The 16,864-nt window shown below is 43.3% G+C and overlaps 1 protein-coding gene across 5 annotated transcripts in view; it reads right to left on the reverse strand.

The window, feature by feature from the left end:
• Positions 1-16,864, reverse strand: part of PHACTR2 (phosphatase and actin regulator 2) — a 302,858-nt gene that overhangs the window by 63,636 nt on the left and 222,358 nt on the right. For 3 of the 5 annotated variants that reach the window (XM_088454611.1, XM_088454579.1, XM_088454588.1), the window contains 4 exons: positions 8,920-9,000; positions 5,606-5,755; positions 2,849-3,058; positions 2,503-2,682 (listed from right to left, as the gene is read on the reverse strand). In XM_088454611.1, coding sequence (XP_088310737.1) covers positions 2,503-2,682; positions 2,849-3,058; positions 5,606-5,755; positions 8,920-9,000 — 621 coding nt within the window. Of the gene's footprint in view, positions 1-2,502; positions 2,683-2,848; positions 3,059-5,605; positions 5,756-8,176; positions 8,252-8,919; positions 9,001-16,864 lie in introns of those variants that run through there. The other 2 variants (XM_088454743.1, XM_088454681.1) reach the window with 2 other exon arrangements.

The following is a 16,864-nucleotide window of genomic DNA, read 5'->3' on the forward strand; positions in this document are numbered from 1 at the left end:
CGGCAGTCGGGATGCCTTCTGTCAAAATGCTGACAGCGGCATCCCGATGCTCTGTATCCAGACAGGGGCCGGGTAACCTTCGATCGGGACGCCGTCTGTCGGGATTCCGGTGTTAGTATGTAGGCTGGCATCAGGATTTAGCTGCTTATGTTTAGTCCCCGGTCGGGTTTCTGATGCCGGGTTTAAACAGATGGCATCCCGGCTGTCGATATTCTAACTACATCCCATATAAGAACAACAAGGTCTCTTACTATGAGCAGAACAAAACCAAGTCTGAAGCTCCCTATATAGACACCTGCTGAAACGCTAGAAACCCTCAAACTCCGATATAATTATTCCTGGCAAGAAAGTAGTTTTACAGCAACGACCTGGGGAACAACGTTCCTGTCTCACTCTCCTCTATGCAGATATACCAATACCTCCCTTTCTATGTAACATTAAACATACACTGAATGAACAGCACAAACCAGGCTACCTAAGCAAACAATTAAAACTGTAATACTAAAATTTCTTTATGCTGGCTGATGCACCCTAACATACCACGCTCTATTTACAAATAAGTCTAGTCGTTCCTTCTGTGGAAAGGACACAAGCCCAAAACATCAGCTTTCGCCTTTTATAATTGTAAAGGATATGCAACATTTTAGCTCTCCATACCACATATTTAGCTCTACCATACCACATATTTCTAGACTGGGATGGACTAGGGATCCTTGTTAGCCACTTAGTTCTCCACGTCTGTACCGCAGACGCCTTTCAACTCCCGTTCTGGAGTCTTTTTCAAGGCAAGTCCTAATCTTGAAAAAGACTCCAGAATGGGAGTTGAAAAGCGACAGCGGTACAGACGTGGAGAACCAAGTGGCTAACAAGGATCCCTATTGCCTGGATTATTGCATCGGAGTGGAACCAGTGACGTGCCCGGGACGGACACATGTGTTAACATCATACGCTCTGTAAAGGACTGCCCGTTGACAGTTCTTGCAGCGATCCGGTAATTACTACCTGCGCAGTCACTTTTGGGATACCCATCTATGTTATGAATGCTATTTTATAATTGTTTGTTGGTAATAAATTGTGCTTCACTATATGCATTTGTTTTCTATTTTCTCTGGGGAACTCTGACGGAGATACGAGAGGACATACACCCCTATGAATAGATACCATCTTATGTTTGTTTATTGACTACTGAAGAACTCTGCTGAGACAGATATGTCTGACTTTTTATGACTAATTGACTGTATTCATTCTGTATATGGTGAAGGTGTGGGAGTACCTTTCATAGATCTCATTGACTTTCTGCTTGTCTTCACCTTTGCGCACTTATCCACCATTCCTAACATTTTACATTTTACATAGGGATGGACTAGGGCTGCTGAGCAGCCCTGGCAGACCCCCTGCGTGCTCGCCTCAAAATGGACGTGACCTTGCCTCACAGGGGCGTGCCGCGAGTCATGCCCCCTTCTTTCAGTATCCCCGACCAACCAGAGCACCGGCAGGAGGAGCTCCTTGGCCGGGGTTTGACGTTGTACCGGACCATCTGGCCATCGGCCCTTCTGGCATTTGCCAGAATGGCCAGATGGGCAGTCCGGCCCTGGTTCTAGACAAAGTGAAACATTATTAACCCTATTATTAACCTTTATTTTATATAAGACCTACATATTACAAAGTGCTTTACAAAAAATATATTGAAAATATGAATAGTAAGAGCATAATTTATTATATATGAACTTATGTATAAAGCACCTAATATTATGGAGCATTCACAGAGAATATTCAACTATTTACATCTGTCCCTGCCCCAGCAATGTAACCATAAGGTTAAAGAAGGGGCAGTCTAGATGGGCAAAGTAGTTCTTATCTGCTGTCAAATTCTATGTTTCTATATTTACTTCGACATGAAAAGCACACATTATTGGTGTTGACATCAGAAGCCAATTAATCAAACAGTACGTTTTTGGAGGGTTGGGAACGGTATGCCGGCGCTCGGTAACCAGTCGGTCAGAATCCAGACACTGACAGGATTAGGATACCGACACTTGTCAGTCATTATCCTAACCCTCTCCATCTCCCAAATGATCAGATGTCAGTTAGCCATTGATTGGCAAATTTGTGATCTCTTAGCAACCAGATACATTTTCCAATTGGTATTGGATATAGCAGATAACGGTCTAACAACCAGATCTATGTAGACTGGCTAGATTACATGAGGATCTACTAGTGCAGATGGCCAATCTACCTGAGTATCTACCAGCCAGATCTATCCAATGTATGCAATACCAAATGGAAAAATTATCTGGTTGCTAAGAGCTCACAATGGGAGCTCATGTGTCATTGCGTGGATAACTTATGACTAGGAGACCATCGGTTTAGCATAGCACAATAACCTCTGTTGTATGGAAACATACTGGACTGGATGGACCAATTCTTTATGTGGACAACTGTTATGAGTGAGCAGTAAGTAGTCACTGTACCTACAGTGCACAATAACGGTTCTATACTCACCACTCTCCTGTGTGCCACCTCGGCTTGTTGTTTTGAGTGTTGGAGCAGATAGCTGTTTAGAGATGCTTTTGGCAGTTTTCCTGTTGGAGGGCTCATCTTTCTTATGGCTTGGCCCAGCAGAAGGTGTGGTTGTTCTTTTTGGCTTGTTGTCAGACACTCCTGTGGTCTTTTCAGGGACCTCTATATGAATAGAAAAGATGGACAATGACTTGAACATCATTACGTGTAAAGCTGATACTTGCAATATCTCTTTAAGACTAAAATAAAGTAAAAGTAATGGTAAAGGCATGCCCAGGGATGCACATCACAAACATGCACTGTTTCCAGCAACTCTGCCCAGACTTACCAGTGCTGCGGGGAGTTGCCCGGTTTGTTGGCTTGGGAAGAGTGGCTGGTGGCTGCTTAGTTGCACCACCCGCAGTCTGTTTTGCAGATGCATCACCCTTCTTATGAGTGCCAGCGGCAACTACATTTCTAGGAGGGAAAGGTTTTTTTTTTGTTTTGGGTGGAGGTGGAGCAGAAGGTGGTGGCAATTCTGGGCAGGCGCGACCCCTCTCTATAAAGAAGAAAAGTTGATAGAGAGTCCTACTGACCAGACTTTTATACATTTATAAAATAGGTGGCTGCGCAAATAAAGTAATATAGTTTACTGCAGATTAAATGGTTTTACCCACAAGAAAGAGGCAATTATAGATCAAATATACACCCATATATATTAGACGTATATCTTTAACTGTATCATGATGTATGGCAACATATGACACAAAGGAATAGTTAGGGTATGACAAATTCTTAAAAAAAAAACAAAAAAAAAACCATGAGATCTGTGGAGGAAAAACTTAGAACAATATTCCTTTTAGCACTACAACAAAACTTTAGATATTGAAACTATGACAATCATCTAGTTTACTGACAACATAGTACAAAGAGTCAGCCGACTTAAGAATGGGAGACTTCTATTCTGGTCCAAAATTTTCTTCAATAAAAAAGAATATTACAACCAAGCTGTTTATTGACAAAGTAGAATATAGCTTTTACATAAAAAAAAAAGTCCATATAAAAACACTTAACTTATTTGTACACGCACGTAAAATAAGGGCAAATAAGAGTGACTAGGACTTGATAAGGGTAGAGGCTGATTTAGAGTTTCTGTGACAGTGTGGGCTAATAAAGCTTCCAATAACTGCTTTAAGGCATAAACCACAAAGTACTGTATAAAAGCCTGGCTACTTACATGCTCATGATCATTAATCATCTGTATTTTATACAGCACAATAAAATATAATTGGTGTTGACCCGGATATCCTGCCAGTATATAAATGGAGGAAAAGTCTATCATTTTCATTTCCCTCGCCCTTTAGGGAGTCACAGAGTCACAGGGGCTTTCATGAGAGAAGTTGGCCCTATACTTTGACTTTACAATATATTATTGTTGTTACAGCTTATGTGTAAGTGCGGGTCAGTAGGGGGTGTAGTTATGAGACCATTCCCTTAGTAGTTCTCAAAAAAGTGTAAAGTTTCCCTGATTATTTGTGGGTGTGCTATTTTTACATTCTTAAATTAGACCCGGAGAAGTGAGATCATTGGGAGAAATGTGGAAAATCTGATACACTTGTACATAGCCCAATATATTGTTTTTCTCCTTGGGTTGCACATTTTAACTTGCATTTAATTGTTTTGCAAAACTAAACTATATAATATTTGCATAATGTGTGTTTTAATGGTATTACCCAACATTACTATCTCATAATGTCAAGTTAGTATGTTAAGGGCCTATTTATCACGTATCGTGATTTTTTTCCCAGGGATTACTGTATTATCTATTACTGCCACTTATTGTCAGTGATAATAGATGAATAACTACTATACTTCTGAGTTCTGAGCCAGTTTAGTTACCATCTTCAAATAGTGGTAGAGTTTGTTAAATAGCTCCGTTTTGTAATCCCCATAGAAAAACTATGGGGAAAGTGGTACTTCAGTAAATGGTGAAGATATCGGTGGTTTAGTATTAATAATTCGGCCAAACACGTCATTATGTTATAATTTGCCCCCCCAAAAAATACCTTTTTTGCAGGATTAATGGGTTAAAAATGTTTCAGAAACAGAACTGTAACTCAATTCCACTGACTGAATCTTTCCCCGATTGTGCTCCACTTTCACTTAACTGCTCTATTTTCTCCCAGAGTAATTCAGTTAATAAAGTGAAATGAAATTAACAAGGAGAGTAGTAATATTGTCTTAATGTTTTTACAGATTTAAAAAAACTATGAAAAATATTTGCCAAGATGTATTACAGTATGTATATTAAATACATAAACTAAAACAATTTTTTAAAAAAATGAACCCTTAAAGTTTCTATACACACACACTGACATTTGTGATTTGTTATTTTATTTGCATAATAAAATGCATTTAGACCACTTTGCATATCTGAATGCATTCAATATGCATTTTACATGTGTGAGCAAAGTATTTTTTTTTTCTTTTAAACATACCCCTGACAGAACAGGAAGTTATTGCATACAAGCCCATTCACAGAAAAATCCATATGTACATGCCTCTCATTGCATCTGTCTTAATAACTATGTGACTGACGTGAATCATACTTGCCTACACTACCGGAAGTTGCGGGAGGCTCCCGATTATTCGGGTAGCTCGCCGAACACCCGGAAGTGTAGGCTGATCTCCCACATCCTGCGCGCTTCCTAGTGAAGCGGGAAGGATGGGGAGATTTAATGGGGAATTCACGATTTCCGCCATTTAACCCCGCCCCCTCCTCAGGGAAAGGGGTGGGGCCTAATTGCACCATCAGTCCAGCCCCGCCCCCAGACCCAGCCTCTAGTATGATGTGAATGTATATTTTAACTGTGCTGTTGTGCATCAGAGTTTAAATACACATAAATATGCAAATGTGTTCAAATTTGTTATAATGATTTTTAGAAATTCATCTTAAATGCAGAAATGTTATTCCAGTGTGTACATAGCAGTACTCTTTGCAAAAACCTATAAGCAGTATAACACCATAGTATGGCCCAATGTAATCTTAGATTTGCTAAATTCTGATTATTTTGAATGACTACATTGAGAAACTTTTTTTTTTTACCTTTCTTGTCTTCTGTTTTCTCTTCTACAACAGTTGTTTTTGATGCTATTGCTCCATTTCGAGCTATGGGTTTCTGTTCTTTTGATGGCTCCTCACTTATTGGCACAGTATGACCATTTGAAGTTCCCATATTCAATGGAACATCACAGTCTACAGTAAAAAGGACACCATGTTATTATTTATATAGTGCACACCATAATACATAGAGCTTAACTTTGAACTCGTGATATTAACGTTGAAGCAGCAATGCTAATCACTGTGGGCCTGATTCAGACCCGCTCGCGAGCGCTGAGCGCTTGCAAGTGGGTCGATGTTGCTCAAGTGCGCATGCGCAAGACGGAGGCTGCTCCGTCGTGCGCATGCGCAAGACCCGAATAACGACGGCCAAGCCGTCGTTATGGTTCTCGCACCGAAGGGGGCGTGCTGTCGATGCTGATTGCAGCACGCCTCCTCTGGCGGGCGTGCCGGGGGCGTGGCTTCCCAGACGGAGGCGTTCCCGTGGGAACACCTACCGTGTGGGGCGGGCCCCACTGACATCACTAGTGATTACTAGTGATGTCAGTGGGAGTGCTTTTGGCTCTGATCGAGCCAAAAGCACTCCAGGGCTTGCGGCAGCGAGACCCTACTGCAAGGGTCTTGTCACAAGCCCGATGGTCGCGATGGTCTTGACCATCGCGACCATCATTTTGGCCGCTCACTATAGCTGTGGGTGGTCACCCACAGCTATGCAAGCGGCCAGGAGGCCGCTCCAAAAAGGAGCAGGGACGGCCCTGATTCAGAGCGAGCGCTCCGTCAGAGCGTCCGGCTCTGAATCAAGGCCTGTGCCACAATGATGACCATCAGGTCTATGCTGTAATTCAATGTCAGTCAATTAACAATAAGGGGGTTAGAGCTGGTTAGAGATGAGTGAAAAGTATTGACAGATTTCTAGTTATCATGGGTTTCAGTGTTTTGCAGCTCACAAGTCACACTAAAATCTTTTAGCATATTATGACAAAATGTACTTTTAAAAATTAACAATCAAATCTGTATGCCCTGAAAACATCTTTTCAACCTTTTTTTTGTTTCAGATCGTAATTTAAGATTTTGAAAATTGTTTTATATGGAATAGACAGCGCGGCAAATGCAATCATGGCAAATTGTTATGCTGCATATTGACCTGTATACAGAAGTGTGTATTTTAGTCATGTAGCTAGTTGTTGGATGGAGAGCTGCAGATTTTGGACATTGTACAACAGTATATACTGGACATTGGGTTCTTTGAACTAATGATGTGCATGCCGAACATGGAAATATATACTGTATTCTGACTGGGGGCTACGCTGTACATTGTGCTGTGCATTACATTTTTTAACCATAGTAGTATATCATATACAGTATTAGGTTTATCTGTAATAGTTAGGGGATGTAGTTGGCATCCCGGCGTGCGGGATGCTGACGGTCTTCATACCGGCGTCGAAATCCCAACAGGTCGGGATCCCGGCACCAGTATGCCGACCGTCGGCATACCGAAGGTAAGTATCGGGGTGCAGGGGGAGGGTAGCGTTAGCTAGCGGGGTTAGGGTTAGGTATTTAGGGAGGGAGTGTTAGGATTAGGGTGCGGGGAAGGGGAGGTTAGGTTTAGGCACTGAGGAAGGGGTGTTGGGTTTAAGGTGCGGGGAGGGGGAGGATAGGTTTAGGCACTAAGGGGGGGGGAGGGTTAGGCACCGGGAAGGGTGGGTCAGAGTAAGGGTAGGGGTTAGAAAACTACTCACCATTGAGTCCTATAGGTGTCGGGATTCTGGCTGTCGGGATGCCGCTGTCGGTATTCTGACTAGCGGCATCCCAACAGCCGGGATGTCATAGTACATAGCACAATGGAAATTGACTAGCTGCATATCTATTATAACTGCACCTTTTGAACTCTAGAATAATCCCACATGTTATGGAATTGGATACTGTTAAGGTATTGATATTTACATATTTAAGTTACTACTACTTCAGACAGTTAAGTACATTACAGGGTCTATTTATGAAACCTTGGATGGAGATAAAGTGGACAGATATAAAGTACCAGCCAACCAGCTTCTAGCTCATTTTTCAAACACAGCCTTTGACATGGCAGTTAAGAGCTGATTGGTTGGTACTTTATCTCTGTTCACTTTATCTCCATCCAAGGCTTAGTACATAGACCCCTAAGGCTAATATCTTTTCAACTGTCATACCATACTTACACATGTTCTTTAGGTGATGATTACAATGCATTAAGTATGTTTCTTATGGTGCCCAAATCTGGCCAGACCACTTGATGCCTACTAAGCCACAGGAAAGAGTCTTGTTTGCATTATGAATAATTCAACAGCTATGATGCACATACTGATGCGGCAAAGTGATTAGATATTGATTCCTCACAGCAATCACTTGGCAAGCCACACACACACACACACACACACACGTGCTGAAATCAGGCTACATTAGTCTAAGCAAATCCACATCCATTCAGGGGCATAGCCAGGTGGAAGCAAGTGGAGCGACCGTTCCCCCATCTAAAAATTGGCGACTATGCCGGCCCTTGCACCGTCGGTGCAGTACCTTTTCCAGATCATGAGTTCCTGACAGCGTTGTGGAGGTGATGTAATGATGTTGCCAGAGACTGGAAGAACGTCAGTCAGCACTGCAGAGGACAGAATGAGGTCATGGAGCAGTGACAGGCAGGACTACTGGAGCATGAAGCGATAGCATGCAGCAGGTTAAAGTACATGTATGTGGTGGGGGGGGCGGTGAGTGAAGGTTGGTGTTAAGGACACAATACTTAGAGATTCTGGTGCGGAAGAGGGAGCAACAGATAACATGTAGATGGGAGAGCAACAAAGTACAGAACAGACAAACAAGGGGGAGGGGGCACAATACAAAAACATTGAAATGGTGGTTGTAGACTACAGGACATGCAGATGAAGGGAGAGATGGGTCACAATACAGAACCTAATACAGATAAAACAAATGAGGGGAAAAGTACAATATGGGAAGCATACAGACGGAGGGAGCAGAATACAGATCAGGGGGTTACCAAACAGAACATACAGATGGGGTCTCATGGGCTTTAGGGGTATTATAAGAGGCATGTGGGAAACACCTGGACCTGGGGAGCCTACTTTCTTTGTTCACTCTCTCTTATGTCAAAAGCTCGCTACGCCTCTGCATTCAATGTGTTAAATAGAGAAGTAGCATAGAAGCATATCTGGATCATTTTCAATTCAGTATTACAGATTGTGTCAGGTTAGGAAGAATGTGCATATCACACACGTGTCATAAAATTCCATGGACAAAACTCTCACCATGATCTGGAATTTCTTTGAGAACGCCTCTTCTTATTAGCTCCTCTCGGCTCTGTCTCATGGATATCTTGCGTTCTAACACTGTGCAAGTAAGAGAAGACCAGCGTTATATAGGAGAAACACGTATTCACCTTGAACAATATTGGAATGTAATTGAAACTGTATAAATACCGTTTATGAGTATTGAAATCAACACTACAATCTGGTAGCTTAAAACATAATATGAATGTTAAGAGTATTATATTTTTAAGTAACTGATATTTTATATAGCACCTAAAGATTATGCAACACTTCACATAGAATATTTAATCATTCACCCAGTCCCAGTGGCATTTACTAGCTATATTCTCTACCACATAAACACATATACACTAGGCCTAACTTTGTCGGATGCCAATTATCCGACCTGCACATCTTTGGACTGCTGGGGCACCCAGACGAAACATGCAAATATGGGAAGCGCATACAAGTGCCTAGCGGGAGTGGCTCAGCGTGCGGCGGCAGGCACAGGAGTGGGGATGCGGGTAAGTAAATTATGTGTTTTATGTGTACAGGGCACTACTGGGGGCACTGTATAATGGGCATTAATGGAGGCACTGTATAATAGGCACTACGAGGACACTATTGGAGGCACTGTATAATGGGCACTACTGGGGGCACTGTATAATGGGCACTAATGGAGGCACTGTATAATAGACACTACGGTGACACTATTGGAGGCACTGTATAATGGGCACTACTGGGGGCACTGTATAACGACCACTACTGGGGGCAGTGGCACTGTATAATGGGCACTACTTGGGGCAATGCATAAGGGGCACTAATATAGGCACTGCATAAGGGGTGCTACTGTGGGCAATGCATAAGGGGCACTACTGGGGCACTGCATAAGGGACACTACTGGAGGCACTGCATAAGGGGCACTAATGGAGGCACTGCATAAGGGGCACTATGGGGGGCATTGTATAATGGTTACTACTGGGCACAGCATAAGGGGCACTGCTGGGGGCACTACTGGGGGCACTAATGGAGGCACTACTGGGGACACTGCATAAGGGGCACTACTGTATAAGGGCCACTACTAGGGGCACTAATGGAGGCACTGCACTAATGGGCACTGCATAAGGGCCACTACTACTGAGGGCATTTCATAAGGGGCACGGCTACTGGGGGCATTGCATAAGGGGCATTAAGGTGCATATGAATTAAAAGGAATGTTCCCAGAGTGACGAGAAACAGTGGTGTGTCATGCCCATTTCAGTGACCACACCCCTTGTGGCATCTGGTCATGCCCACTTTTTTGGTGCGCGCAAACGGTTGGGGGGTCCCTCAATTTTTCACTTTGCCCTGGGCTCCAAAGACCTTAGTTACGCCACTGCTACACACAGATAGGGCCCTGTTAGAATCAAACCCATGTACAGAGGCAGTAATGTTAATCACTGTGCCACCATGCAACCCAATAGCATTATTTAATTCTATTATACAAAAGTGATTGCACACCCCAGCACAAGCAAAATGCATACCATCCATACCATTGCACACAAGTTTCAAATGGCCACTACAGTGGCGGTTTTGACAAGAACAATGCGTAGGGAGGCCCATGCACTTGCAGTTCTACGGAAACAACAAATGTTTTTATCAGACGACAATGCCACTGATGCTGGACTGGTATACAGAAAATTAGGTAAACCAAAAGGGTTGGCAAGCTCAGAATCCAGATCTTCACCCCACTGAGAACCTCTGGAACAAATTGGAGCGACTATTGCGTTCTAGGCTGACTCGCCCTTCTTCAGTGTCACAGTTGGTCACTGTACTTTAGGTGGAATGGCAAAACATTTGTTGTCCAAGAACTTGTGGACAGTTTGCCAAGAAGGGTGTCTGCAGCAATCACTGCACGAGGTGGACCAACAAAGTACTGACATCAATAACATCTTGTTGATCTATTTGCGGTCAGTGTCCAATCGCTTTTGTCTACATAGTGTATGTTTGTATCATCTTACAAATTGTAAAAACATACTAAAAGTGGATTACTGAAGAAAAATACATAGTTTCCAAGCTGATGTGTCTTGCATCACTCAAATCCTCACAGGCCGCAGTTTTTTGGTATTACCAATCATTCTGCCATTTGTTATTATGGTTTTGGCAAAGTTGATGAAATTATGAAATAACTGGATGATATTTCTAATATACAGAGAAATTGGTCATAAACACGGCAACCTGTTGGTTGTGGTATCTTTTGCGGACATTTAGAAAGTCGTCAGCATAATACCTACATGTTCTAAATGCTGACGTTCAAAATGTTAACATGGCAAAAGTTGACAGTGGCATTATGACAACAATTGGATTTCCCATTTGGTTTTAGTCTAATCCTAAAGCTTAAACTTAACCACAGTGTAACTGTAATCTTAAAATTGAATGTTGACATTCTAGCTGTCGCCATTCACAATGTCAACATTATGTCAGTGTTAACATTATGAATGTCGACATTAAGACCATGTCAACATTCTGGTGTTGACTTTCTGAATGTTGACTAACTGACAATAATACCCAACTAGTCACCAATTTGCTGTTATCTGTGCAAGTTAAAGAAAGCAAGTTAATGATTTGTTGAAATATATGGTGGACTCTCATTTAAGCTATATATGTGTCCACATACATCTTACTTCCATGTGCTTTAAAAAGCCCTTCTAGTCATGCCATGCCGTGGTGTGACTTGGTAGCACTGAGTGTCTTTTCGTGAGACTTTTTACCTTCAAATAAGTCTTGATCGTAAAGTGGTGCGAATAGGTCACAGCTGCTGACACTGTAACGTAGCACTTCGTATGCAGGTACACCCGCAGTCGCACACAGAATATTGGCATGCCAGATATTTTAATCAGCACAAGTCAATAGTGCGTCATATTCACACGTTTTGCACATAAGATGCAGTTAAAGGTAAAAAGTTGCACAAAAAGACGCTCAGCACTACAGAGTTGCACGGCGCTCGTGCGTTATGTTTAATGCGACTTGTAGCGCACAGAGGTAAGATGTATGTGGATACATCGGTACTTGCCTCAGGAAAGCCAATGCCAATTGCTAGCAATGAGTCTATTCCCACATCTCCTATAGACCTTGAAAATTTGTTTGGGATCATCAGTTTACAGAGCAAGATGGTCATGTTTCTGGAGAAGCAGCAGTTGGCACAGGTGTGAGGTATAGGCATTTCTAAGAACATAAGGAGTTGTGCTGTGTAAGGTTTCATTCTCCTGAGGGGGATTACTGAAAAGAGAGGTGGAGAGGGTGTATTGTCAGGCGTGTTGCTTGTGTGCAGAGGAATTCATGTACATTTTCATTCTGCAAAAGTAATTTTGCACTAGCTCACAAGCTAGTAGGCTCGTCCGGCGTTGAAAGTTGCTTTTTAAGTGTAGAAAAGTATTTTTAGGCACATTTCGAGTAGTGAAATCTTGAGATTTTCTTCACTTCTCCGCAGATCAAGGCTGGTTTGAGGGACCTATCAAGTGCAAAAAATAGGTTGTACACCTTGACGTGCCCTGGATGGACACAGACAATTTTGGCTTTATAACGCTAACAGAATTATGGCGTGACGGCACATAAGTGACCTGTTTGGGGATGTGAGAAGATCAATGAGTTGGTTGGTTCAGAGATAATGCTTCTGGGGTATAGTGATTGTCAGAAGTACCTTCAGGGTTCGTCCTATGGTACTGTATGGGGGTGGGAGTACATCATGCATCCTATGGTATTGCATGGATTGGTGAGGTTACTTCCGAGCTCATTTTGGATGTTCCATACCTGCCCTGCTCCAATTGTGTAGCTAGTCTAAGTTGTTTTTGCATTGTTCTTTGCTTGTTGTTTTTATTTTGTATTGCATTGTGACAGTTTTTCTGGCAAAGGCGGCACAGCAAGGGAAGGCATTGCTCTTTAGACGCCACGGGGCATACAAGGTAGCCACGGGGGCACCTTCCCTTTTGCGAGTTGCCTCTGCCCTTAAGACGGGACATGGGCTTCTTCCTAGAAGTTGGACTTGGTAGAGCTAAGCCAATTAAGGAGTCTGTCCGAATTCTTAGTTCAATTTATGGCTACAGCTGGGAGTTGCAATACTTTCTTGGCCACTCACTCATTCATTTAATTATGATAATATATACAAGTTGTGACCTTACAAAACCACTCACTGTGTCCGTGTATTTATAAAAGGTTGGGGTTAAAGGGAACTTATTAGGATGGTCATGGTACATTCTCCAGTTGATCAAACGATAGGCAGCTGCACAGTGGCGTAAATTCATCCTAGATGCCCGGAGGCAAGTAATAATTTGGTGCCCCCCCGTCACAGCTGCTGACACTAATGTAGCAATTCGCATGTAGACAGGCAATAGGCTGACAGAGGCAGCAGCTGATGGTCTGACAAGGAGCTCTCCACTAGTGTGTGGCTTCTCAGGTGCCGGGAAGGGGTGCCATGTACACTCCAGGTATATAATTACAGCCCTTAGTAGGCTGAATATATTGTGGACAATGTAGGAAGTGCCCCTTCAAAGCTGGAGCCCGGCGGCAGGCGCCTCTGTTGTCTCCCATAGTTCTGCCCCTGCAGCTGCATGGTCCAATAAAGCTAAACTCGTCAATAAGTCTATAAAACACAATCAGATATAGCCGAAGAGCCTTTTACACAGGCAGCCAGATACAGTAAATGAACTGATGCACAAAAACATGACTTCTGATATAGCTATATCATACTGTGTAATATACTTATGAAACACATATACTGTTCCCAGTTTTGCTCAGTACACTGCTTTTTAGCCCACCTATTGTCCATGCACGTTTAGGTTATTAGGAGTGTACCAAGAGTGGAGGGTAGATGGAGGGTAGAATGGAAGGTAGTGGAGGGTAGAATGTGTCCACATACATCTATCCTCTGTGCGCTACAAGTCGCGTCACACAAAGCGCTAAGAATCTTTTCGTGCAATTTTTTACCTTCAAATGTGTAACAGGATGCAAAAGCAGCTTCTGCTGAATAAAATGGTATGCAATATGCCTATATTCTGTGTGCAACTGCGACTGTATCTGCATGCAAAATGGTGTTACAGTATCAGTGCCTGTGGACGCTGTAATTTAGCATATTGCATGCAGATACACCCACATATTGCATGCAGTTGCACACAGAATATAGGTAAACAATCGCAAGACGCTCGGTGCTACAGAGTCACCCCACAGCATAGTGCGACTAGAAGGTCTGTTTAACGAGGAAGGAGGCTAGATGTATGAGGACACATCTGTACACTCATCCAGTTACCTACGGCAGGATCCTGCTGTACCATAACTCTGCCATCTCCGACTAGTGCTTTCAGGCAACTGTCTGACTTCATTGTGTTGAACTCTGTCCCTGCATTAGTGACTATGGGCCTATTTATGAAGCCTGTCCCCTTTGAAATTCATGTGGTAACTACTGTTTCCACATGATTTTAATATCATCGCTATTGATCAAAAGCTGAACATAGGAGATATCAGAGATATATAATGCAGACTACCAAAGCCCCCCTTTTTTAATGGGCAGTCTTCTCAATTTGTAAGCTAATAACATATCAATATTTAGCATAAACGCTACATTTCATATTTCTGATGGCCATGCATGCACATTAGGGGTGTGCACCGGTCACTTTTCGTGTTTTGTGTTTTGGTTTTGGATCTGGATCTTTCTTCGTGTTTTGGATCTGGATTGGTTTTGCCAAAACCACCCTTCCGTGTTTTGGGTTTTGTGTTTTGGATCTGTATTTTTTTTTAAAAAAGCATAAAAACAGCTAAAATCACAGAATTTGTGGGTTTTTTCTGCTCCTATGCTATTATTAACCTCAATAACCTTCATTTCCACTCATTTCCAGTCTATTCTGAACACCTCACACCTCACAATATTGTTTTTATGGCCAAAAGGTTGCACCGAGGTAGCTGGATGACTATGCTAAGCGACACGAGTGGGCGGCACAAACACGTGGCCCATCTAGGAGTGACACTGCAGTGGCAGACAGGATGGCAGTTTGAAAAACTAGGCCCCAAACAGTACATACTGCAAAGAAAAAAAAGAGGTGCAAGATGGAATTGTCCTTGGGCCCTCCCACCCACCCTTATGTTGTATAAATAGGACATGCACACTTAACAAACCAATCATTTCAGCGCCAGGGTCTGCCACATGACTGTGGCTGAAATGATTGGTTCGTTTGGGCCCCCACAAAACAAGCTGGCAATTAATGTGTCCCTGCACAAACTGGTTCTACGGAGGCAAGATGTCGTCCTCATCCTCCTCATCCACCGATTCCTTGGATAAAACAGGAAAAAGGGATTTAGGTGACCCTGGACTGCTTATGGTCTGAGCCAAAGTTTCTGAACTTGACAGTAACTTTTTATGAACACGCTGCAGGTGACGTATAAGGGAGGATGTTCCTAGGTGGTTAACGTCCCTACCCCTACTTATTTCACCTTTACATATGGTACATATGGCAAGACAGTTGTTGTCCGGATTTGGATAGAAATATTGCCAGACCAAAGAGGTGGAATGTTTGGTCTTCTGCCCAGGCATGACCGTGATGTGCTTTTTCATCCCACGGACAACAACTGTCTCCCCCGGAGCCTGATTTAAACAAACCACATCACCATCAGAATCCTCCTCGCCAACTTCCTCCTCAGTGCCAGCTACACCAGTATCCTCATCCTGTTGTACTTCAACAGTGACATCTTCAATTTGCATATCAGCAAGTGGACTGTGGGTGCTCCTTTCAGCACTTGCAGGGGGCGTGCAAATGGTGGAAAGAGCCACCTCTTCCAGTCCAGTGCTGGGAAGGTCAGGCATCGCAACCGCCACCACACTTGGACTCTCCTTGGGGATTTGTGATATCTTCTTAGAACGCACAGTTCTTCGCTGTGCTTTTCCCAGCTTAACTCGTTTGATTTTTTTAGCGGGAGGAGGGCTTCCATCGTCATGTGAAGCTGAACCACTAGTCATGAACATAGGGAAAGACCTTAGCCGTTCCTTGCCACTCCGTGTCGTAAATGGCTTATTGGCAAGTTTACGTTTCTCTTCAGATGATTTAAATGTTTTTTTCAAGGTCATTTTCCTAAACTTTGTCATTTGGGATTGTATGTGCCCTCTACTATGACATTGGGCATCGGCCTTGGCAGACGACGTTGATGGCATGTTATCGTCTATGTCATGACTAGTGGCAGCAGCTTCAGCACTAGGAGGAAGTGGTTCTTGATCTTTCCCTATTTTATTTTTATCGGAGAAAGTTTGGTCCTCAATTTATGTTATATTGATATATACGTGCGGCTAGGGCGCACACAAACACATAAAATAATTTTTTCTTTTTGTTGGAGACTAGTGCACTTTGAGGGTTACACCACCCTTTAAGAAATGAGCCAGCCGGCCCTTTACTTATGGGACACAGGCGCACGCTTGGCACTACTTTGTTGATGCACGTGCGGCTACTGCGCACACAATTCAAACACACAGAAAAAATATTTTTTTTTTTAGCACTTGAGGGGAGCACCCCTGATGGACAGAGCACCCCCTGGACAACACTACAGCACCCCTTTAGGACTGGGACACTGCACAGGACTTTGGAGTGGACACAGCCCCTATGGACAACTGACTGCACAACACAGTCCAGCCAGCCCCTATGGACTTTGAAGTAGTGGACACAGCCCCTATTAACAACAGCAGCACAGCACAACACAGCCAGCCCCTATGGACTAGTTTGAAGTAGTGGACACAGCCCCTATGGACAACAGCAGCACAGCGCAGCGCAGCACAGCACAACACTACTCTGCACTACACTACACTACACAGCCCAGCCAGCCCTAACTCCCACCCTCCCTCTTCACTGTCAACAGCCGAGTGAGAAAATGGCGCCGACGCGGGTACCTTATATAGGATCCAAAACCCGCGAGACTCGGAAGGCGGGATGAT

The sequence above is a fragment of the Taudactylus pleione genome, unplaced genomic scaffold (genome assembly GCF_031769625.1).
Source record: "Taudactylus pleione unplaced genomic scaffold, aTauple2 ptg000006l, whole genome shotgun sequence".
In the NCBI taxonomy this organism is placed as follows: Eukaryota; Metazoa; Chordata; class Amphibia; order Anura; family Myobatrachidae; genus Taudactylus; species Taudactylus pleione.